At 36.9% G+C, this 25,000-nt stretch overlaps 1 protein-coding gene across 10 annotated transcripts in view; it reads left to right on the forward strand.

The window, feature by feature from the left end:
- The window catches only part of LOC106869951 (E3 ubiquitin-protein ligase Mdm2), a 111,948-nt gene that overhangs the window by 21,878 nt on the left and 65,070 nt on the right, over positions 1-25,000 (forward strand). For 9 of the 10 annotated variants that reach the window (XM_052974827.2, XM_089366697.1, XM_089366702.1 and 6 more), the window contains one exon: positions 21,545-21,588. In XM_052974827.2, coding sequence (XP_052830787.1) covers positions 21,559-21,588 — 30 coding nt within the window. In that variant the 5' untranslated portion in view covers positions 21,545-21,558. Of the gene's footprint in view, positions 1-10,854; positions 10,878-21,544; positions 21,589-25,000 lie in introns of those variants that run through there. The other variant, XM_089366699.1, reaches the window with a different exon arrangement.

The raw sequence follows: 25,000 nt of genomic DNA on the forward strand, positions 1-25,000 counted from the left end.
GTATAAAATATTTAGATTGAATTGAATATATAATTGTTCAGTTTATTGTTTTGTTTTTCCATTTCTAATATATATACATACATATTTTGTGTATGTGTGTCAGTGTTTACCCCCACCACTACTTGACAACAGTGTTGGTTTGTTTACATCCTTGTAACTTAATTCAGCAAAAGAGAATAAATACCAGGCTTGAAAAAACAAAAGGCACTAGGGTTGATTCATTCATCTAAAAATTCTTCAAGGTGGTGACCCAACATGGCCAGAGTCTAATGACTGAAACAAGTAAAAAATAAAATGTGTCTCATTGAACATCTTTCTATGTTCTCATTGAATGTGCTTTTTTTCATTTTGTTGAGAGTAAAACTGTTTTGTACCTGTTAATAATCAGACATTTGTAAAATAATGTTGATGCTGGATAATGTTGGCTTCAAAGCAATAAATATAGACCTGCTTGAGTATTTGGCATTCCTCTATCTGTTCTGTCACTGAATGTGTATTATTTACCTGTAGCATCTCTGGTATCTTTCCAGCTTATGGAGATGATGCCTATAACTTGTCCTTTTATAGGTAGTTGTTACATGCTGTCTTTTAAACAACTCTTAAAATAGCTTGTCTTAGACAACGGTCTTTTAATACTTATCTTCTCAGACAACTAAAAGTTGCCACATTCTATCCAGTGAAGGATCTCTTGATCAATATTAGTGTTCTGTGTTACCTTACTACTGAGATGTTGGAAGTGCTTCACATTTTCCACCATGTGTGTCCATGTACCTCAATAACTGGACTAGATTTCTATTTGTTGGCTACTGATTTATGTAAAATTTTTGAGTTAGACCAGTGTTTTCATGCTTTAATGAAAGTGTGGTTTTGCTGATAGCACTAACTGTGATAGCCTGTCTTCTGAAGTTGAATTACTGAAGGTAGTGTTGTAAGTATACATCCTACATGGCTGGTACAGTAGGTGGTGTGTAAGTGTACAACCTACATTGCTGATAACCTAGGTGGTATTGTATGAGTGTATAGTCTATACTGTAATGGGTTGTGGAAGTGAAAAGCGTACTAGTGTGGGCTGAAAGATTCATAGGCTAGCTATGAAGGAGTGATGCTAAAACTGTGAAATCTTGCATGCATTAATTTCAGCAATAATCTGGATGTCCTGCAACTGTCACCACTGAGGAAAATATTGATCGTGTTCACTACATTGTTATGGATGACAGGCGATTGACTATAAATCAAATAGTTATTGCTATAAGCATATCCTGTGAGAGAGTTAAGAATATTTTGCACAATGAACTTAGCATGACACAGGTTTCTGCTCAGTGGGTGCCATGTCTTTTGACACCTGATCAAAAGTGCACTAGGCTGATCACTTCACAGGAAAATCTGACATTGTCTAAGGCAGATCCAGCTGGTTTCCTTGACTGTTTTCTAACCCAGGCTGAGCATTGGCTTCTCACTTTGAACCAAAGACAAAGAGACAATCTAAGTAGTGGAAAAATCCCTCCTCAACTGTTCCAAAGAAGGCCAAGGTCATTTCATTTGCAGGGAAGGTAATAGCCTCAGTTTTTTGGGATGCAAAGGACATTGTGCTTATTGACTATCTTCAAAAGGGCCTCACCATCAATGGAGTGTGCTATGGCAACTTGCTGAGGCAGCTTTGAAAGGTGATCAAGACCAAACACTCAGGACTGATAAAAGAGGTCTTGTTTCATCAGGACAATGCTCTGGCACAGAAGTCCTTGGTTTCAATAGCTGCTGTGCATGACTGGCTTTGATCTAGTTGAACACGGTTCCCTTTCTCTTGATTTGACCCCATTTGACTACCATCTTTTCCTCAATATGGGAAAACACTTGGCTGGAAACCAGTATTACAGTGATGATCACATATTTGCTATTGCTACTAGTTACTTTTGAAGTCTACTTGGAACAGTCAGATATCAGTTTACCTGGAAAAATAAACTGCCTGAAGCTATAGTTGAAGACACTTGCCCAAGAAGCTGTGCAAAAGGACTGAACTTAGAACCATGTAGTTGGGAAGCAAGCTTCTTACTACATAGCCATACTTGTTACTTCATTCTATCACTTTCTTTTGCTGAGTTGCTAAATTTTGGGAACACACTCACCAACACCAGTTGTTAAGCAGTGTGAATGAGGGGACTAACACAGACCCAAAGATGCACACACACACAGATATATATATATATATATATATATATATATATATATGATGGGCCTCTTTCAGTTTCCATCTATTACATCCACTTACAAGGCTTTGATTGACCCAAGGCTATTGTAGAAGACACTTAACATGCATTGGGACTGAACTTGGAACCATTTGATTAGGAAACAAATTTACCATTCAGCCATACCTGTGCTGTATATATTTAGATTTATGTATGTGTATGTATATATGTCTATATATTTTTATCTATATACATATAAAAGAGAGCTTGTGTGTGTGTGTGTGTGTGTGTGTGTGTGTGTGTGTGTGTGCGCACATATGTTGCTTATGCATTTGAAAACTGAGGTGCTGATTTTGATGTATAGGGTATTAAAAGATTCAGTAATCTTTCAGCTACCAATTAAACTTTATTTTCATTTACTTATTTTCTACATTATCTCAACACCCAGCTATTGTTATTTGAATGACACTTTCAATTTGAACCAGAATTACAAAGTGTTGCATTATGAGAGTGATGATGTGTGAATAATGAAAATAATGTTTCTCCGAATTAGTCAGATTTGTTCTATAATGAAGAAAGCTGCTCATCATCTATCTGTATATAAAGGCTAACATATAAACTATGTTTTTGGCACAACTCTTTTTTCACTACTAAAATAACCTCAGAAATTCGGTTGGGTTGCACAATTTTGAGGTCATTTTGGACAGTATTTCGATTTGCTTCTGTTTCACTTTTGGCCAATGTTTCACGCATGGTGAAAATTCTACCCAGATAAACATTTATGAAAATGTACACATAAATATTGTATTAAAATAAGCCACAACCCCAAAAATATCATTAAAAGACATCCATTTCTTTATATGTTATGAAGGAATACAGTCACTCTCTCTCTCTCTCTCTCACATGGACACATACATACAAAAAAGATGTATACATATGTATTTATGTATGTGTATATGAAAGAAAATGTGTGTGAGGGAGAGAGAGAGAGTGAGTGCCACTTACACATACATGCAAAAAAAATACATACATGACAACACACTTTCATTTACTCACACTCTCTCTCTCTCTCTCTCTCTCTCTCTCTCTCTCTCTCTCATGCACATGCACACACATGTCCATTTCATATACATGTACCTACATCTTTCACTTTTTCCTCTCTTTCACTTTCTGCTCTCTTTCAATTTCTCTCTTTTTGAGCGTAAAGAAATAAAGAAGTTTTACAGAAATTAACAATCATATGATCGACCATATGATAGAGTTGACAACTTTGCTGCACCAGACGAAAGAATGCCATAGAATAACTTCCTTTGGCACACACACACACACACACACACACACACACACACACACACTAGGTAAAACTTCTGTACAAATTGTTATTTCTTGCTGTGTGCATGTGCAAAATTTCAACTGAAATCCAATTGAAATCACCTTTTTCTAATCTGTAATTCGTGTTTGTGATGAACATAGTTAAAAACCTGATCTTCGATATAAACTTAAAAGGAAATTTTTGCAGATATCCTGTCCTTTACCTGTTTCTAGCGTATCTGATGTAACATTTGCACCTCCTTCCTTACTTTTTTCCTAAATTTCTTCCAATTCCTGTTTTTGATAGAAAACATGTTCTCAGTATTTTAATTTTTTTCCCTCCCCACCCCAATTTCTTCATTTTTTAAACTTTTTCCCAAACTTTTTTCTCAGAGAAAAAAAAAAACAGAGAGAACAAATCTTTAAGAATTTTCTTCTTCCTTTTTTCTTAAAGAAACACTAAAATCTCCTTCCCAAACATCTATCCATCACCTCACCACTTTCAAAAAGTTACAAACTCTCAATGTTTCACTTTTAGTTTTTTGGAAAGCGGGGAATTTCTTGAGAAATAATGTCGTTTACCTGTTGTTTCTAACATGTCAGGTTTTCTGGTGGTGGTCTAGTATTTTTTACATCTGCTATTTCAGTACAATGCATGAAACATTAGACGAAAGTGAAACATTGGGCGGTTTTAGCTTTTGAAAGCAGGTAGGTGATGAGTGGGTGAGGTGGGGGAAGGGGCATTGATTGTTTCTTTAAGAAAAATTAAACTTCAAAAAAAATATATTTCCCAGATTTGTAACCTTTGTATTTTTCTATGTGGATAAAAAAAAAAATTCGAAACAAGTTACAAGAAATTGCAGTGGAGACGGGGAAATTAAAATTTTGAAATCGTGATTTCTGGGCAAAATTGTATTTACCCCCTTTTATATGATGAAACAGTACATAGTTTGTGATCCCTCTTAAGAACAGAAAGTACTTTCATGCAAACCCATGCAAATTGTACCCTCTCCCCTTCACTTTTAGACAAGCAATAGCTTCCATTATGCCAGTAATCCAGTTCATTATATATCAGTTGTGCCGATTCTGCCCATAAGAAAGGAACAAGTAATACAATGTGGCTGTAGGTCATAACATCTGGGCAATGCTGGGATGCATTGATAGTATATATATATATATATATATATATATATATATATATATATACTAACGGTTAGTTTTCAAATGAATCAAGTCATAACCTTATCCATCTATTGTTTTCATAATCGGTCATAATGTCTTACGTTTAAGATGATTCCCATGCTTTCCCTGATGAGAAGGTTACAATTTTAATATCAAAGATCCCTATGGATCACACAGGTTGTAATCCTTTGAAACATATGTAGGAATAAAGTATGCAATTATAACATGCATTTTCTCCATTCCTTAAATTCTTAAATATACTCAAATACCCAAAATTTCAAGGAGTTCCTGCCTTAAAAACAGGAACTAAACCACAGTTATTTTGTGTTCTTTGCTCCATTGGTTTCTATTAACCCATTTATTCTATCAGAAGAATTTTTATTCATTAAGATAGAAGAAATACACATAATTATATATATATATATATATATATATATATAGAGAGAGAGAGAGAGAGTCAACCTAGCTAAAACCAAAATCCTAATAAGTAGGAAGGTAGATAAAACACAAACCCCTAATAAGTAGGAAGGTAGATAAAACACAAACCCCTAATAAGTAGGAAGGTAGATAAAACACAAACCCCTTCAGGTAGATGGCCCTGCTCAGTATGTAGAAAAGGAGTAGGTAGTAACTCTATAAGATGTACCCGGTGCAAGCTATGGACACATAAGAGGTGCAGCAACATCAAAGGCAGGTTAACTAGGAAGTTAGTTTTTGTATGTGGCAGATGTTCAGGTGCAATAAAGACTGTAAACAAACAGGAAACAACTATCTCATTCCAGGGTGAAAAACTAGAGGTAGTCGATAGCTTCCGCTATCTGGGCGACTAAGTTAGTAGTGGGGGTGGGTGCGCTGAAAGTGTAGCTGCTAGAATAAGAATAGCCTGGGCAAAGTTTAGAGAGCTCTTACCTCTGCTGGCGACAAAGGGACTCTCACTCAGTAAAAGGCAGACTGTATGACGCATGTGTATGAACAGCCATGCTACATGGCAGTGAAACATGAGCTGTAACTGCTGAGGACATGCGTAAGCTCGCAAGGAATGAAGCCAGTATGCTCCGTTGGATGTGTAATGTCAATGTGAATACCCGTCAGAGTGTAAGTATCTTGAGAGAAAAGCTGAACATTAGAAGCATCAGTTGTGGTGTGCAAGAGAGACGATTGCGCTGGTATGGACATGTGGTGAGAATGGATGAGGATAGCTGCCTGAAAAAGTGCCACACCCTTACAGTTGAGGGAACCCGTGGAAGAGGTAGGCCCAGGAAGACCTGGGCTGAGGTGGTGAGGCAAGACCTTCGTACATTGGGCCTCACCGAGGCGATGACTACTGACCGAGACCTTTGGAAATGTGCTGTGCATGAGAAGACCCGGCAAGCCAAGTAAGATCATTGCTAGTGCCCCTGGACTGGCTCTTGTGCGGGTGGCACATAAGATGCACCATTTTGAGCGTGGCCGTTGCCAGTACCGCCTGACTGGCCTTCGTAGGATTTTCGAGCGAGATCGTTGCCAGTGCCCCTGGACTGGCTTGTGTGGGTGGCACATAAAAGACACCATTTCGAGCATGGCCGTTGCCAGTATCGCCTGACTGGCCTTCGTGCAGGTGACACGTAAAAGCACCTACTACACTCTCTGAGTGGTTGGCGTTAGGAAGGGCATCCAGCTGTAGAAACTCTGCCAAATTTAGATTGGAGCCTGGTGTTGCCATCCGGTTTCACCAGTCCTCAGTCAAATCGTCCAACCCATGCTAGCATGGAAAGCGGACGTTAAACGATGATGATGATGTTATATATATATATATATATAGGGAAGAATTCACAAAAAAAAAAAAAAGGAGGAAGACAGGTGGTGTAGACAGCAAACAGATGTATTAGTTTAACACCCGAGAAGTGAAAAAGTCTTTAATGTTTCAAGCCTACGCTCTTCCACAGAAAGGAATACAGAAAGGAACAAGGAGAGAAAATAAAGAATGTGTAGTGGTTAGCGATCTATCATGGCGAATGCTGGACAGAGGAGTCACACAGGAGAGCTAGGAAGAAGGGAAGATAATAAAGTAGTGGTGATCCCAAAATGAAGGTGCACGTCCATGTGTATAAGAGAGCATGTATGTGCATGTGGAAGAGGGCTGGAAAGTCGCTTTCTGTTTCAAAAGGCACTTAATTTGTTTCTTTGTCAATTAGCATTTGCTTCAACTTGTTTTATGGCAGTTTTCTTAGTTTGAGACATATTGCCTGAACTTGTTTCTTAAAATATCACTGACACTTGTACATTTATAATCATATGTTGTCATTGGTTGTTTAACCATCTTAAATACTGATATAATTAAATTGTAGATTTATATTAGTGCTGTGTGAGGGACACATGTCCAATCATATAACTCAAATTTTTACTTTGTAGACTTTCTCAGTTGAACATTATTGAACATTGCCATCAAATGTCTGCAATAAGTTTGTTAAATAGTACCAATAATAAATTTGATATCAAGCTCACTGAATATCATTTTACAATATCCAGGGGACAAGCCACAATATTGAATGACTGAGTTAGAAAAGTTTAATGTCTGTATCTGTATGTATATGTCTATTTCCCTCTGTTTCCTTGTGTGTCATGTTTGGATGTGACAAACAACTAAGTTATCAAACTGTATTGGACTTAGATAAACTAAATTGATGGAATGAACATATTATGGATGGAAATGAACCAATGCAATGCTAGTTTTGAGGATATAGGTGTGTATGTCTAATGATTGGTTCCTTGATGTTCTGTAAATCTAAATGTTAGAAAGCTGTTAATGTAAAACATCATTATGTAATTATTAGGCAAGTTGTAATCTGTCTTTGACTACAGGTGTTTTGTCTTCGCTGTTATTTACTCTTACTTCAAATTTTTTTTATGTTTGCGGTTTATTTACCATCATTCTTTACTCTTATACTAAAAGAACTTTGCTCTGTGTTGTCCATGATGCAAAACTTGGTGAAGACTTGGAGGTTGTCTCGAAGGAGGTCCTTACTGAAGTGGCCCTTTAGGGTGAGCCGGTCTTGATCGACTTGTTCACCAAGTATAACACGTTCAGTGCTGCAGTTGAGTGTTTATTCTCTATAGGCAAGGATATTTTGAGGGCCAAGAGAGCCAACCTGGTAGATGATAACTTTGAGAGGCTGATGTTTATGAAGGGCAACCAGCATCACATTGAGGCAATGGAGAAGGCTCAGTCAGAGCAGTACACCTTGATCGTCATCTGATCTTGGCATGATACCTATACTATACTATACCTTTTTGATTCATTTTAATACTTTTTGTACAGTAAATAAAGTGTATGTTGGCTGAAAAACTAATGTTTAATTTCATTTGTTCATTTAATTATTTGCATACACCTTGATCTTAGTATGCTATACCTTTTTGGAAAGCTCTGTCTAATCTACATGAAAATTTCAACTCTCTAGGTCTGTTTTTAAGGGTTTTAGAGCCCCCAAAAACCAAACTGAAGTTAAATTCATATGATAAAAGTTATCAGTTACCATTAGCTCTACTAATATTTTTTATCTGTTTAGCGGTTTAGCGTTTGCGAAGCTAACTTTTTGGTTAGCTGTGCCCACCACTGTTAAATAGCAAAGGAAAAGAAACGCACACACTGTATTTGAGTTCAGGCTGGATTAAAATTTTCTTTGAGAATTATCCTTATCAGCATGATGTCCACATGCTTGTAGGTGGGTCAGAGGGCAGTAATTCGATCTAGCTTATATGTTACGTGTTTTGGCATGGTTTCTGTGGTTTGATGCCCTTCTTAACACCAACCACCTTATAAAAGTGTATTGGATGAATTTTATTATAGCACCAGAGCTAAAGAGGTTATCTTGCCTCTTGGGAGACCAGAAGGGCAACAAAGAAGAGAGTATGAATGTGATGGGTAACAGTGATGGGTAGAAGAGGCGGAAATGGAGGAGACATTGACAACAAAATGGTAGGCTGCTAGTAGTTGTTGTACTATTAAAAAATATAAAATCATTTTTATGTTATTATCTACCAATATTATATCAATATCAATGTTGTAATCTCTATGATAGTTTCATAGATAGTATACAGTACTAGTATTTTAATACTTTCTCTCTCATATTCAAATTGTTTTAGTATTTTGTAGATAGCTTTTTCTCTGCCATAAATTGTCTTTATTTGCTACATCCATTCTAAATCAGTATTGATTAACTTACTAGTTGTGGGGTTCTCTTAGTTCAAAAGTTTGATAACAACATACTGGATTTAAAGCAGCTTTGATGTGAAGGCTTCTAGTGAGTGTCAGGGTTGGTTGGGTCTTGTCTCTAACTTGTCTTTCTTTTCCCAACATAGTTGAATATAATTTGTGGGGAATGTCAATTGGGATTGTGTACAGTCATGAATGATGTCTCATAGTATAGTTCCCTTGACTGAAGCTAAATATGTTTTTGTGTTGCAAGAAGAGATTTATGTTTGGCACTAACGAAAATTAAAAATGTGAGATTTTGGTTATTAAAAACCAAAGATTATGTTTTGAGATTAAAGAAAAAAAAAATGGTTTACTTCTAACTTGATACTTATTCTGCGGGTAATAAATCAGCAGAATTGTTAGTGTTGGACAAAATTCCTTGCTGTATGTCTTCTGGCTCTTTATGTTCTGAGTAGAAATTGTGCTGAGGTCAACTATTGCCTTCCAGGTTAAATAAACTAAAGTAGTAGTCACTTGCTAGTTTAATGTTATTGACTCACCTCCTTGTTTCAAATTTACTGGCGTTGCACCTAAATCAGAAACTTGTTGTTGCTGCTATTATTGTTGTCATCATCATCATTGTCATCATCATCATTCTTTGTGTCTGGAGCAAGAGGATGCATGTTCGTGGCACATAAGTTTTCTTTAAAATTTGTTGTTTTATTAGTTGGTATTCCAAGTTTTATTGAACTGTTAACTAAATAACCTGGCTTGCTGCAAGAGGGGCCTGCTGGTGTGGCAAGAATTCCCTCTTTAAGGATGAATTTTGAGATTTCAAATTGCAAATTTAATATTTTAAAACAAAAATATCAATATGGTTTCTCAAATTGAGGGAAGCGATGGCTATTAGAGTAACTTTCCCACCACGAGTTGATGTGGTCAAAAACCAAAGCACAGGAAGCAGCAGTAGTAGCAGTGACAAGCAAGGTATATTTAAAGATGATGCAAGCACAACTTCACCACTGTTCCCAACACTATTGCCACCACCACCACCACAAACATTCATGAAACTAAGATTGAGCTAAGATTGTCAACTGAAGAATTAGCCAAAGGAAATGTTACAACAACTCTCAAAAGTGGGGAACTATGGCTAATTCCAACATACCTTGGTCAAAAGGGTGTCAAAATAAAGGTAGCAGAGGTACCACCAGAAGTAGACTTCTCTTTGCTGGTAGCAACCATTCTATACAGCACAGAGGACAAAATTAAATTTCTGCTAGTTCACAAATGGGAAAGAAGAATTGGTCAGGCATGAGCATAGAATTGTAGTTACACACTGATCTGGACAGGATAAAAGCTATTCCTGACCTGATCAAGTTACCTAATAGAACACAGCTGTTTGTAGCAGTACAGGGTAGAAAGCCAAGATGCTACATTTGTGGTGAAACAAACCATTTATAGGCTTTCTGCTCCATGCAAAGAAAAGGAAAATCTCTGCTGCTGCTGCAGACACCTCCAATATAATAACAGCAACATAAATAACAGCAGCAGCAGCAGCACCACCAACAACAACAACAAAATTAAAAATGAAGAGATTAGAGGAGGAGACACAGAAACCAACAAACCATCACACACTTGCATACTCTACACCAACACATCTAGAAACATCTTCAACATTACAAACACCTCAACAAACAAAAACACTTAGCATTCCTGATCAACAACATGAACAGCACTCTTAAGGCATCACTAATTACATGGCCATAGGCACAAACAGCAAGAAACCTAAAACATATTCAAAAATACACAGACATTGCTCTAAATGAATCCATCACATCTTTGCATAACACTTCTGTTCACATAAGAATTATAAAAACAGTGCAACAAACTTACAACAAACTGAAAGCAAAACATCTCAAAGGAATGGGAAATTTCTGTGGGACTATAAATAAAAGGCTCTACAAAGAAATACTCGAAGATACACCAACAAATAGCCAGGTCAGACCATCTGTCTCTAGAGAAATAGGGTAAGTGATTCTGTTCATTCTTCTCTCTGAAAAAAAACATGGTCTTGCTCAGAATAGGCAGTATGAATGCACATAGCCTGTGGTCGCCTTGGTAACGGGACCGTGTAGTCAATAGCCCCAGGCCACTAAGTTTAGATATAGTGGTTATCAGTGAAACCAGACTTTCCAACTGATGGTCTTTCATACCCATTCTTGGAGGAGATGTGATTTACTTATCTCCATGTCAACCAGAAATAGGGTGCGGTGGAACTGCAGTGTTATTCCAAGGATGTCTGGATCTCAAGATAAGGACTATCTCCCTAGATCCAAAAGGTAAATTGGTGGTCCTGGATGTGAACAGCAGTGATGGGGATGCCTTCAGACTGGTGGCTGTTTATGCTTGGGGTCTGGTTTGGTCCTGATCTCCAAGTGGACATTCTATTCCCATTTTCTTTACATTCCTCCCATTATCTTTCGATACTGTCCCTACAGCTCCAACAGTAATCGGCATTGTTATCCCCTTTTTCACTTTCCACACTCAGGCTATCCCTTATTTTATAGGATTGTACACATTTACTCACTCACCTTCCTTAATTATCCATGAGTCAAATGGGCATGCAACATCAATTACAGAGCACATGTGATTTACTTTGTCCACCACCATTATGTCTGGTTTGCTGTGCTCAAGCAACTGGTCTGTATGAATTGGGAAATCCCACAGGATTTTGCAAGTCTTCAATTCAATCACTCTCTGTGGTTAGTGGTCATACCATGTCTTACCTCTCCCTAACTTCCTCTTTTTACACAGTTTCTAATGCAGAATTTTTGCTACCCCATCATGTCATTGCGGCTTAGACTGGTTTTGGGCAAGTCTGGAACATTCATTTACAATATGGGCACCAGTTTCATCAAGTTCATTACATATTCAGCACAGTGGAGACACTTGCTCATTTCTAAGATTGACCCTTTAATTTGTGGTCAAAGCTTGGTCTTGCACTGCAAGTATAGTGCTTTCAATCTCCTTTTTAATGCTTTCTTTAACCAATTCCACCTATGTTCAACTAGCAACTTTTGTTGTGTCCACATGAAAATGTTTGCGTAACACCTTATTGTGTAGTTCTTCATGTTCTTGTACTTCTTTTGTTTTCTCCCTTTTCCCTGCTTTTAGTATGCCCTCTTGTCTTACTACATCTAGCAAGGTTTCTTTACTTTAGGTTAGGTATCTCAGCAAGTTCTCTATGCACACAGTCTTCCACACTTTCTCCATTTGCTGTCTTGTGTAGGCTATCAATGCCTGTACATGCATGATGGGCTCCATGCATGGTTAGAAGCTTTCTTGTCTTTCTGTCCAACTCCTTTAACTCATCCTCTATCCACTTTAGAATTCCAGCTACTCTGTCCCCTTCAGATTTCCACTGCTACTGTGCCAAATTGCCAAATCTTTTTTACTTTTTTATTCAATATTCTTTCATATTCTTTGCTATGTCTCAACTGTCCAGATGCTGAGAGGAATTCAGTAATGAGCAAACCAGCAAACGACTCATGATTTTTACTACTTCACAGGCACAGAAAGAGGATTTCACATTGTTTCCAATTTACTCTAGTGGCTTTAATCGAAATGTTATTAATGTTTTATTTCCTGTATCTCCACATTGTCCTTTCACTCTTTCAAAACCAACAGTTCCAAGTCAATGCCATCATCATCTGAAGTAAAAGATTATTTTCAAACTGTTTTATGTCTGCTGCCACCCCTCCAACCCCACAAATATATACTATTAAGTTCACAAGTTGCACAAGTGGGTGCTTGTTTCTGCTAAATCTTGTCGTACATTGAGCAGAGTAGAGACAGAGATTGTTTACCCATGTCTCGACATGAACTAGACATTTCAGGACTCCATTTTTTTTTTGTTCCTTTTTCTTTTTATTTAATTGTGTATTCAATTTAAATAGATAAATAGTTGGCACTTAATGTTACATTGTTGCTGCTCTCCATTGTTTTACTGTTTACACCAGGGACATTCTCTCTTATACATGCATACACACACACACACACACACACACACACACACACACACACGCACGCACACACAGCAAGGTGCACTTAAGTTATGTTCAGGCCTGCTATAACCATTAAGCAAAAGAGCATGTACTTAGGCCATCAAATAGTGTAGGGGAAACAAAAGAATTCCTTCTAGTTCTAGATTTACTTTGATGCAAATGGTGCAGCTAGACCAAGACCTCACAATAAAAGGTCTGCAATAAATGAAATATAAAATAAACAAGGAGACATATACATATCCATTAAAAATATTGATAATAATATTACTGTATTGCTATTAATATTATAGTATTAAAGAGTTTAATGATATATTTTAAACTTAAAATTGGAACCTGGCAGTTGATACATGAAACAAAGTCAGTGGTCTGTGCTAGTTTGTTGATGTAGTAATTATTGTAATCTGAAGTACATAAGACCATCATAATCATTATAAGTCACCTGATCTTCAGCTTTTCTCTTGTGTGTGCTGTAAGTTGTTGCAACAAAATTGTAGAAAGCAGATTGAGTCATGTATTTTTTGATGTAACTGTAAAAAAATTATTGATTGTGTGTTTCAAAATGTAGATATTGGTTTGAGATATTAATAACATTAATGGATCCAGGTTGCACAACTGAATATATATTTTACCAGCTGAATCACATTTAAAACTCCCAACAGAATAATATTTTGTTACACCAAATTTGTGTTGATTAAAGACTTAACAATCAAAACTTTTTAATGTGTAAATAATGTTACAAGTAGACTACAATAAGCCTTATATTTTCATCTTTTGATCCATAAAGCAATGTTGTGCATGTTCAGAGCTAGAACTTTTAGTGGAATAAAAGATATTTTGTTTGATAGAAATGCTTCCTCATGAGAGTTTCTTATGAAAATTCACCACCAGCATTAATTTCTGTAATTTCTTGTCCATTTGTTGGGTCTAACCCCCAAATCACATGGTTGCTAAGTGAGCTTCTCAGATACATAGACATATGTATTTATAGGTAATTATATATGTATGCATGTATGTCTATATATTTGTGTATATGTGTTGTGTGTATGTATGTATCTTTGTTTATCTATCTATACACACACACACACACATTTATATACATATATACACATATATATACATACATTCATATACAAAGTATGGGGGTTTAGTTCACAGGTGATCTTAACGATTAGGTATGTTAGGTAAGTGCTGTAACGGATTATTGGGGCTCCAAGATTATAGCCGAAATGGTAGTTATGGAGCCATTGCAGATTTCCAATGCAGCGGATATGTAATTGTTAAACAGGATGTCAAACATTAAGGCATGGCAAACATCTCAAGTCGTATACAATATTATTATTCAAAATCTTACAGCTGTTTCTGGGATATCCCTAAGTGTGGGATATTCCGTCATCAGAGACATATTAGGGAAAAAATATGGAAAATGAGAATGGTGTATATCAATAAAACAACAACATAGAGGAAGAAAGTAAAAGAATAAGGAGATGGAAAGAGAGAAGGAAAAACAAGCATACAAAATCATAGTTCAACTTTCCAAAGTTATAGAAACCAGAGCATGAGTCCTTAGGTGCAATCCTGTGTAGATCCATGAGTGTAAGTCTTTAGGTGCAATCCTGCATATATCCATGTGGGTTAAAGTCCTGATATAGTAGACATACCATGAAAAAGATGCTACTAATAATAATACTAGTAATGATAATAATTACAACAGCGACGCCGATAATGATGATGATAATAATAATAAAGGTAATGCTCGCATTGATACCGATACTAGAAACGACAGTAATAATAGCAGCAATATCACGATCAATTCACCTAATACCACCCTAACCTCTACCAGCACTACCTCATGTCTCTCTCTCGAATTAACCACGGGAGAACCGATAACTGCAGCTGCAGATCTGGGACGGATTGCCTGCTGCAAGCCCAATGCAGAAGATTCAACATTGTATACCGATGCACTATTCACAACATGGTAAATAACTCCTGTAGTACCAATTTTAAACATAGGTATTACGCACATTTAAACTCGTTTAAATATAAAGAGAATAGCAATTCCACGTCACTTGCCAGCCACATACATCATCTGATTAATAGAAAAATACAGTATAAACTTTCCTGGGCTATAATAGACTTGGGTACCCCATATCAGGGCCAACAATCTAGTTGTGGACTTTGCTTAAAAGAAGCTCTCAAAATTCTAACCCACATCTCACCACAATTGCTTAATAAATACAAGGCCTTCATTACCTGTAAGCACAAATTCTTCTGCACTTTTAAATTCTTTCATAAATCTAAATGTAAGCTCATCCCCACAAATAGCACCCACATACAAACCCCAATGATCATTAACGCATACCCCTTCTATATCTCTATAACTCTTATTTCTACCTTATGTCTTACCTCAAATCTATCTACTGTACCTCATCACACTATGAGATAAATATTAATTCTTTAATTTATCCTTAATTTATTTTAAACATTAACCCAATAAATCCCCTGCTATAAATCCCTAACTCTAACTCCCACTCATAGATAATTTAACATTCAACTAGCTCTTCCTTTCTTGACTACCTACGCGCACACAGCCCCATTGCTAAATTCTACAGCCTCTAACCTTAGTCAGGATGGACAAAAGCAATTAATACCAAATTTCTTCCCCAACAACTTTAGGCTTTGAGACTACCAGACATCTACTACTCTCTTTAAATTCCTTTCATTTCGCTCTATTTTTTTTTTACCCTATCTTCCTCTACCTCCTCATCCTCTCTCTTGTCTTCTTGGCTACTCCTTACACAATTTTTAGATACTAACACATATGAACCTTACTTTATCCTATAGCCAATCCTTAAAATCCCCCTACCTCACTCTATCTCCTCTTTCTATTTTCTTTTCTTTACTTTTACCAATTAATAGCCACCTCTGCTACCATTCTGTTATTGAACGTTGATATGTTCGTGCTTTTTTCTTTGGATGCCTACTATATCAGGACTTTAATCAACATGAATATATGCAGGATTGCACCTAAAGACTTATACTCATGGATCTACACAGGATTGCACCTAAGGACTCCTGCTCTGGTTTCTATAACTTCAGAAAATTGAACTATGAACTTTTATGCTTCTTTTTTCTTCTCCCTTTCCATCTCCTTATTCTTTTACTCCCTTCCTGTATGTTGCTGTCTTATTGATATATATCATTCTCATTTTCCATATTTTTCCCCAATTTGTCCCTGGTGACGGAATATCCCATACTTGGGGATATCCCAGAAACAGCTGTAAGATTTTGGATAATAATATTGTATATGACTTGAGATGTTTGATGTTCTGTTTAACAATTATATTTCCGCTGCATCGGAAATCTGCAATGTCTCCATAACTACATATCAATAATATTTTTTGACCACTATAACATAGCAGTTCTACACAGAACTATATTACTGCATTTTAACCCGAGGAAAGTGTCTTTTCCAGCTGTGTGTTGTTAACCAGTTGAAAAATGGTTAACAGTTACTTGGATTCATTCCCACTGCATTGTGCAAAAGTACATTTATATGCATGTAGCCATCTTGAGAGTCTTTCAGAAATTCTATTAATGATCTTCTCATTGGTCCACGGAATAGACGAGGATTCCTTGGAGCAGAGTCAGCATCTCCTGGAAATGATATTATATGGACCAGTTTATGTTATACTTAATTTTATCTTCTGTCAGTTGCTACACAAAATCGGCCAAAGATGTTGAATGTCTTATTGATTCTTTTGAAGCTGGCAACATGGTTGTGATAATGATTCTTAAATGAATCAGCCATATGCGCGCTGTAAACATATGGTCTTCCCCTTGTGTGCATGGTACATTTATACGTGGTCTAATCAATAAATATCTGGACTGTTGCCATAGTAACAAAGCTAAAGCACACACAGTAAAGCTGACCTTGAACTTTGCTCTGCATGGCACTAAATTTTAATGTTCTAGCTCACTTCCACTGTTTACAACAGTGCTTGGAATAAAGGTGTGCAGTGTGTGGCCATTGCATTGACCATGACAGAGACAGTTGAGCAGAAAATCTGCATCAAATTTTGCTATGTAAAGTTTGCTATGTAAAGAGGCCTATGTAAAGTTTTCAAAATGTTTTCATCATTCTTGACACAATCAAGGAAATCTTGTGCATCTGAAACCCGTGTGTCTTTTGTGTCAGCTGAAAACGGTTTTGGCACAAACTTGGCAGACATGTGTCTCACCTAAATCTTCAGTGATAATGGACTGGACTGAACCGTAACTAATCTGCGCATCCTCTGATAACTCAGAGATGGAGATTCAATGATTTCTCCTCACAGCCACATGCACATCACAATGTTTTTCTCAATTCTGCTGGTTGCGGGTTTCCCAGAATGTTCATCAACATCAACATTTTTTGGCCATCTTGGAAACGTCTAAATCACTTGTACACTTGTGTGTGGCTCATACACTCCTCTCCATACACTTTCTGCAACTTTTCTTAGGCCTCTGAGCAGCTATCGCCATGACAACTTTCTCTATCATGGTCAATGCGATGATCACAAGCAACACACCTTCCTTCCAAGCACTACATTAAACAGCGGAAGTGAGCTAGAATGTTAAAACTTTGTGCACATGCACAGCAGAGTTCATGGTCAATCTTTGCCAAGTGGCTTCACTCTGTGTGCTACAGCTTTATTTCTATGACAACAGTCTAGATACTTATTGATCAGACCTCATATACAAGATTTGTACTCATACAGAGGTTCATCAATGGACATTTTGATTTTTCTCTGCCTGAGCAATTAATATATTTATTTGTATATTGCACTTCTGATTTCATGTTCTGATATTGTTATTGTGTTAGCTATGTCATAGTCATTTCTACTATCACAATTTGGTTGTATTTAGTGCTTTTCATTGCAGTTTACATCTTCATTGGTATTTAGATGTTTATGTTTTCTAGATCCAGTAGGTGGGTTATTGAGCTGTTGTTGCATTTTACTATTGTTTATGTGGTGCATATGCTGCTCTAAATTAGTAGAGTTTACGTAGGATATCTTCACAGTATGCTAATTAAAAATAGCATGGTATCTATTAGATTTAGGAAAACATTTGTCTAAAATGGCAAAAAATTTTCCAGCGATCTTGGTTGAAACATACGAATTGAAATTGGGTTGAGCCAGAGGGCATCATGATTCCTATATCTGTTGTTTTGGTTTATTTAATATAGTGTGTTGTACAGGACTGGAATAATTTATTGTGTCATGTGTGTCTGAGTTTTCGTTAGTAGTTCATTGCTTTGACCAATTCTTCCAGACCTGTAAGTTCTCCTACCATAACATTGTGATGGTGTACAATGTTTATTATTATTGGAGGAATTGACAGTGTTGTGTATGCCTGCTTCTTGTATATATTGAATTTTCTCACAGTACCTAGCCCTAGCTAAAGCAGCATTATAAGTTGCATGTAATTTGAAAAATTTTTTATTAGTGGATAACCTTGAAATTCTTAGAGAAATATTATTGAGGGTGGATGGTTGGATGCCACATTTATGTACATAATATAATCATTTGACTTATGAAATGGTTCAAATAATCTAGTATCAAGACAGAAAGTAGTGTCAAGAAAATTTACTCTACGTTAATTCTTCCCATAATAATGTTTAATCCTGAATTTAAAAAAAAAATCTAAAGAAATGTTTCCTATGCCTTTCTAATTGTACTTTACTACTTCTGTCCAGAAAGAATAGGGCATCATCCCTATATAGACACCCTGTTACTTCCGGAAAAGGAAGACTAGATTAATGAAAGGATATATATTCCAACTAGGTCTGTGACCTGTGCAGAGTCAGATGACCCCATTGTTATATCAAAAGCATTCTCTCTATAATCTACCATCAAAATCTACTAAAGTGGATTGCGTGGCAAGCATTATATCTATTGAATTTAGAACTACTTACTAGAATTGTATAGTGGTAATAGCAATGAGCTAACTATAAAAATATACAGTAGATGCTGCAGACCATGTAACCATTTGTTGGTTGGCCAACAATTTAAGAAATGTCCTGTAGTATCCTGCAGTAGTATTTGCTGCATTTTGTCTATTGTAACTATTTATAAAGTTTATATGAGTGATATATGTATTGTATGTGCTTGTGTATATATAAATGCATATTTATATGCCAAGACTGAGTTTAAGCTTGCTTCTCACTCACATGGTTTCTGGTTGAGCCCTACTACTTGAGTCCTACCTTGGGCAAGTGCATGCTGCTGTTGCTTTGAGCTGATGAAGGCCTTATGATGGTATTCTATAGAAAAACTGAATGAAACTTTATGCATATGAGTGTACACGAAAGTGTACGTGTGTGTTCTTAACATCATATGGTAATTATGAATGAGCATCAATGTCATACACATAGCATCCTTTGTTGCGAGCCTTCCATGAAAACCTGGCTGGCCATAGGGAAAACATTACTTTGCTTGGAAATGGCTGTAGGTTGACATTAAATAGAACATTTAGCTTTAGAAAATCTCCCTTAATGAATTCCAACTGATACATACCATCATGGAAAACTGGACATTAAAATAATGATATCTGTATAGTAAATACTGACTGAGTAGTAACATAGGTAGTTAGCTTTTATTGCATATTTAGTTTGGATAAATTCCAACTGAATGGCTTGTAAAAATATAGATTTGTCTGGCATTTTAGATTTAGGTTTTAGATCCTCTACTTCCAATGTTAGTGTTTATCTTATCAGATTGTTTCTTGGCTTTAGAAATGCCTCCCTACATAAGTTATTGACTTTAGCACTATCTGCTAGAATTATATAGTCATAATAGCAATGAGCTAATTATAAGAATATACTGTAGATGCTGCAGTCTGGCCAACAGTTTAAGAAATGTCCTGTATGTAGTATCCTGTAGTAGTATTGGCTACATTTTATCTATTGTAACTGTTTATTGATAGACCTGTTAAGATATAATTGTAGCTAAAGTTAGTGATTATTGAGTTGTCATTGCTTAGCATCTTGGAACAACTGGATACTACTGCAAGTATAGACACATTTCATTTACCTGGTACCAGCTTCTACTTAGTTACCATTTTAGATTTAACTTGTTATTACATGAATTCTACTTCTCTTTTCCAGCCTTCATACACAGCTGTTCTACTTACATTGATTTATATTTCCCTCCATTCACAATAATTGTCGGCTTCCTTTTCTTAGTGATTCTAACAACTTGTTTACACCTACATCACATATTTCAGTTGTTTTTCTAGTTTCATTCTTGATTTATTTGTCACACAAACAGTTTAATTCTCCCATCCCTGATGGTAGGTTGGAGTTTATGTGGGAGAAATTTAACTGAAGCAACTATGATTTGGACAGGGTTTGCCAAGTCAATGTAAAAATCTCTGTGAATGGAATAACCAGGAACAATTTTGTGCATTATGAGAAGGTTCAGATATCTTGGGGCAGGTGTCCTCATGAATGAGTAGTTCTCTAATCTCAGGTCAGACTTGAAAAAGCAGACCTATGAAGAAATATATCCCAGCTGTGGCCATCTCTTGTGAAAGGGTGTAAATAAGGCTGAAGGAGTAAGAAAGAAGTGTGGATGTAGGAGAAGATGAATGGATGGAGGTGAATGAGCTCAGTGTTGAAAATCAAGGTGGGGAAGGAGTACGTGATGTGCTAAATGAATTAAAAGAAATTAAAAAGTGTTGATTGCTTAAAGTGGATGGAACTTGTGGTAAAAGGAGACCTTATTAGTTACATCGTGACATTACTAGTGTGGACAAGAGAAATGCTACATTGGTGATGAGCAAGTTTGACTACTCTGAAAAATTGGCAAGTCTCATAAGTGATGGTAGCTACAGCAAAGTAAAGAAAGACCCAACTCTGAAAACAGAGGAAGTTGTCACAGATCTTGATCAAGAATAATGATCACTTTATACCAATGAGGTACAGACAACTGACTCAACACTACAGTAAGCTACCACACGTGTATGGTCCTCCTAAGATTCACAAGGATAGTATTCCATTAAGACCTATAGTGAACTGTAGAAGTTCATCATGTCTGAGCCGCTTCCTTGTGAATATAATCAGTCCATTAGCAGGAAAGTCAACATTGTACTTGAAGAATTCCATCCACTTCACAGATTTGATCAAGGGCACCCCCATTGGATCCAACCAGATGGTGAGTCTAGATGTGATAAGTCTGTTCACCGAAGTCCCAACTGATGAAGCAGTATCAGTGATTCAAGAAAAACTGGTGACAGACACCTATCACTAGTATACCAATAGGAAACTTGATGGAAATCACTTTTTGTGTAGAAACTACCTATTTCAGAAAGTACTCTGATATATATCTGATATATATTCGTCATTATCACCGATAATAGCCAATATATACATGGAATACTTTGAGAATTTGACTTTAGGATCAACACCACTAAAACCAACCCTGTGGCTGCAATATGTTGATGACACCTTTATAGGTGTAGTGTCACAGGTGGGGTGGTGGGGATTTGGTATAGAATCAACTGATTTAGTTTACATACAGTATAATACATAATTCACATTACTACTGTGAATAGATATAATGACATGATGATGTATTTTTTACTTCTAGATCTCTGTGGTGTCATGGAAAACCATCTAACTGATGACTATCAGGTAAGCTCCAGTTTGCATTAAGCCTGCTACATAGATCTAATATTCAATGCTTGTTGTATAGTGTAAGAAAGAGTGACTAGATCTTACATACTTTTGCATGTAGCACTTTACACACTGTCACATAGCTGCATATGTGTGTCAGACACAATGACTACATATTGTCACATTGGCTAGTATGTAGTCACAAAGATGTATAAATATATATATATGAACACTGCCTATACACTGTTATATAACCATATTTATAGACAAAAGCAGCAGACAGCTGCTGATCTCATAATGAGCCAAGAAGCTAGTTCTAAAATCTTTAAGAGAGATATAAGTAGTAACAATACTAGACGGTAACATTTTTGTTGTCACTATAACATGGCTGTTCTACACATAACTATGTTGATATATTTAATGAGATTAGACGGGTAACCTTGTACCTCTTCTGCAGCAAGACACCTGTTTCTGTCTCTTTGTCTCACTGTAACCTTTCATCATCTGACACAAGATCACCTCCAATGCTCCCTCCCCCCTAAAAGGATTTTGGCCTAGCAAGTTACTTTGTGACCCTGCAAGTGCTGATGCCAGGTAAAAAACATCCAGTCCAAACTGTAACGGGGTTGGTGTTCGGAAGAGCATCCAGATGTAAAAACTTTGGCAGTAATTGCAGCATGAATTCAGCTAAAACAGTCTCCACAGGAGTGCACATACACGCACACGCACACATACACACACGTACACATACGCATACACATGCATAGGCATGTAAAAACGCGCATATACCTCCACACACAACCCCCTGTCTACACACACATGCAAATGAACCCACACATACACAACACGCACTCACACATACACACACCCAAGTATACATATGTACACACACACACACACATTACACGCACACACACATGCACACACACAAGACACATACACACACGTAGAAACGAACTCACATACACACATGCAAATGAACCCACATACAACACACACTCACACACACACCCAGGTATACATACATGGACATACACGCAAATGAACCCTCACATACACACACAACAAACATTAACATATACACGCACACATACTACGCATATACACGCACACAGGAAATAACCAACGTGCGATCCACAGAGCAAACCGCACGCATATACACACATACGTACACACACATATATATACACATACGCACACGCACACAAAAGTACAGGCACACACTGCTAGAAAATCACTCCCACACAGCACACACATACTCATAAACTGCCTGCCCACTTTCTACTGACCATTGTCCACAACCACTCCCAAATTATTCCTGCTACTAATTCCTTCCACATTGTCACACGACAAACACACACACACACACACACACACACACACACACTAACAGATAAACAGCCAAACCACACATACACACACACATACATACGTACACACACGTTCTGTTATTACACACACACACATACACACGGACCCGCGCACACGCACACATACTAACCTCCCTCTTGCACTCTCCTGTCTTAGAAAGAAATTTTCCTCCACCCCTTCCCCTTCCGGTCCTTCCACAATGTAACCTCGTGGACATGGGTGGTGATTTTTTTTCTTCCTTCGTTTTTCCCTTCTTTGGACTTTCCTTGTTTCTGACGAAGAGCTCTGCTCGAAACGTCATATTCTCTCTCTTTCCTTTCCCGAGCGTCTAGTAACACAATCTGTATCACGTCCTCACGTTGTTGTTTTTTGTTGTTGTTTTTTTGTCTTTTTCCTTTTTTTAACTATATATATATATATATATATATATATATATATATATACACACACACATGTGTATATATATATGTATGTATATGTATAATGATAAATAGTATAAGTATATGCATATATACATATATGTACATACCTACATATAGATGTATATATACATGCATATATATGTACAAGACCTCAAAAAAACGTGGACAAAATGAGAAACAAAGACATAGAAAATGAACTTTTTCGAACAATGAAAGAAACAAACAAACAGAGAAACAGGACAGGCAACATAAAGAAATTCCCTTCATCAGTTGTCCCCCGTTTTATCTACTCTGCATTTCGAAGGTAGGGACAAGACGCGACTTCGTGAAAACAGTCCTTCCCACAAAGCAAATTAAATAAAATTTTGGATTTAAGTGGTAATAAAAAGAGGACAGTAAGAACGAAACAGTAAAAACAAACAGTGAGGGCTGTTAAGTCAAGACGATGTGAAGTGGTGAATGCTGGAAAAAGAAGCTTTGAGAAGATATGGGTAAAAGCACGTCTTGTCTTAAGGAAGGAAGTCGAAGAAAGATAGATAGATAGATAGCCGTTGGTCACGCGTGAGCAACGAGAGAGTCAAGGAGGAGGAAGAGAGAGAGAGTGTGAGAGGGAATGGTGAATGGGAGAGGAGAAGAATAGGGAAAGGGTGGGAGAGAAAGGAAAAAGAACAAGGGAGGGAGATAGATAGAAAGAATAGAGATAGGATAAGAGTGCACATTGGAATTATTGAGATAAAACTTACTTGGAAATGGATGTACGGTGTTTGATCGTATAATAATATACATAATATATAAATATATGCATACATATATGTACATACCTACATATGTATATATACATGCATATATGGGTACAGAACATCAAAATACGTAGATAAAATGAGGAACCAAATGAGATGGTGTGGCCATATTGTTGGAATGGCGGTTGAACACATACCGAAACAGTTGTTTTATGGTGAGCTTGCAGAGGGGAAACGCTATTGGCGTAAACCTAAAAGAAGGTTTAAGGATGGCATAAGGACTACTATGGAATGGATCCAGAAGACAGAAACCCTCACTTCGGATTGAGTTGGACGGCAAACAAAAGTGTGGAATGGATTGAAAGCATTTGAAGAGGCCAGCAGAACGCATGTAAGACTCAAAAGAGATCTGAGGAAGAATGTTACTATTGAGAAGGTGAATGACAATTACCTTTTTGTATGCACAGTTTGTGACAGACCATGCCTGTCTTTTGCTGGGCTCAAATCTCTTCTGCGAATCCATGGAAAATTAACCTCCACCAACTATTCTGCCTATATGTCTGTGCACACCTTTGAATGCAGTGTATGCCAGAAAGTTTGCAAATGTAACGGAGGCTGGAAGCCTCAAAAGATATTTTAAGATCCACAAAGATCAAAACTTGTCTGCAATTCTTGCTGGTCCAAATCGGATGTGCAATCTATGGGGGTGTCTTTTCAGAAAATTGTCAGGTTTAAAAAGCCGCATCAGATCCCATGACGGTTCTGAGGTGTAGGTACAGAAGGTGGTCAAACTCTAGCATGTATATGTATACATATATACATGTATATATATATATATATAACATACACATACACACAAACACACACGCACGCACAGAAAACATACACATACACACA

This window comes from Octopus bimaculoides, chromosome 19 (genome assembly GCF_046866305.1).
Source record: "Octopus bimaculoides isolate indiv1 chromosome 19, ASM4686630v1, whole genome shotgun sequence".
In the NCBI taxonomy this organism is placed as follows: Eukaryota; Metazoa; Mollusca; class Cephalopoda; order Octopoda; family Octopodidae; genus Octopus; species Octopus bimaculoides.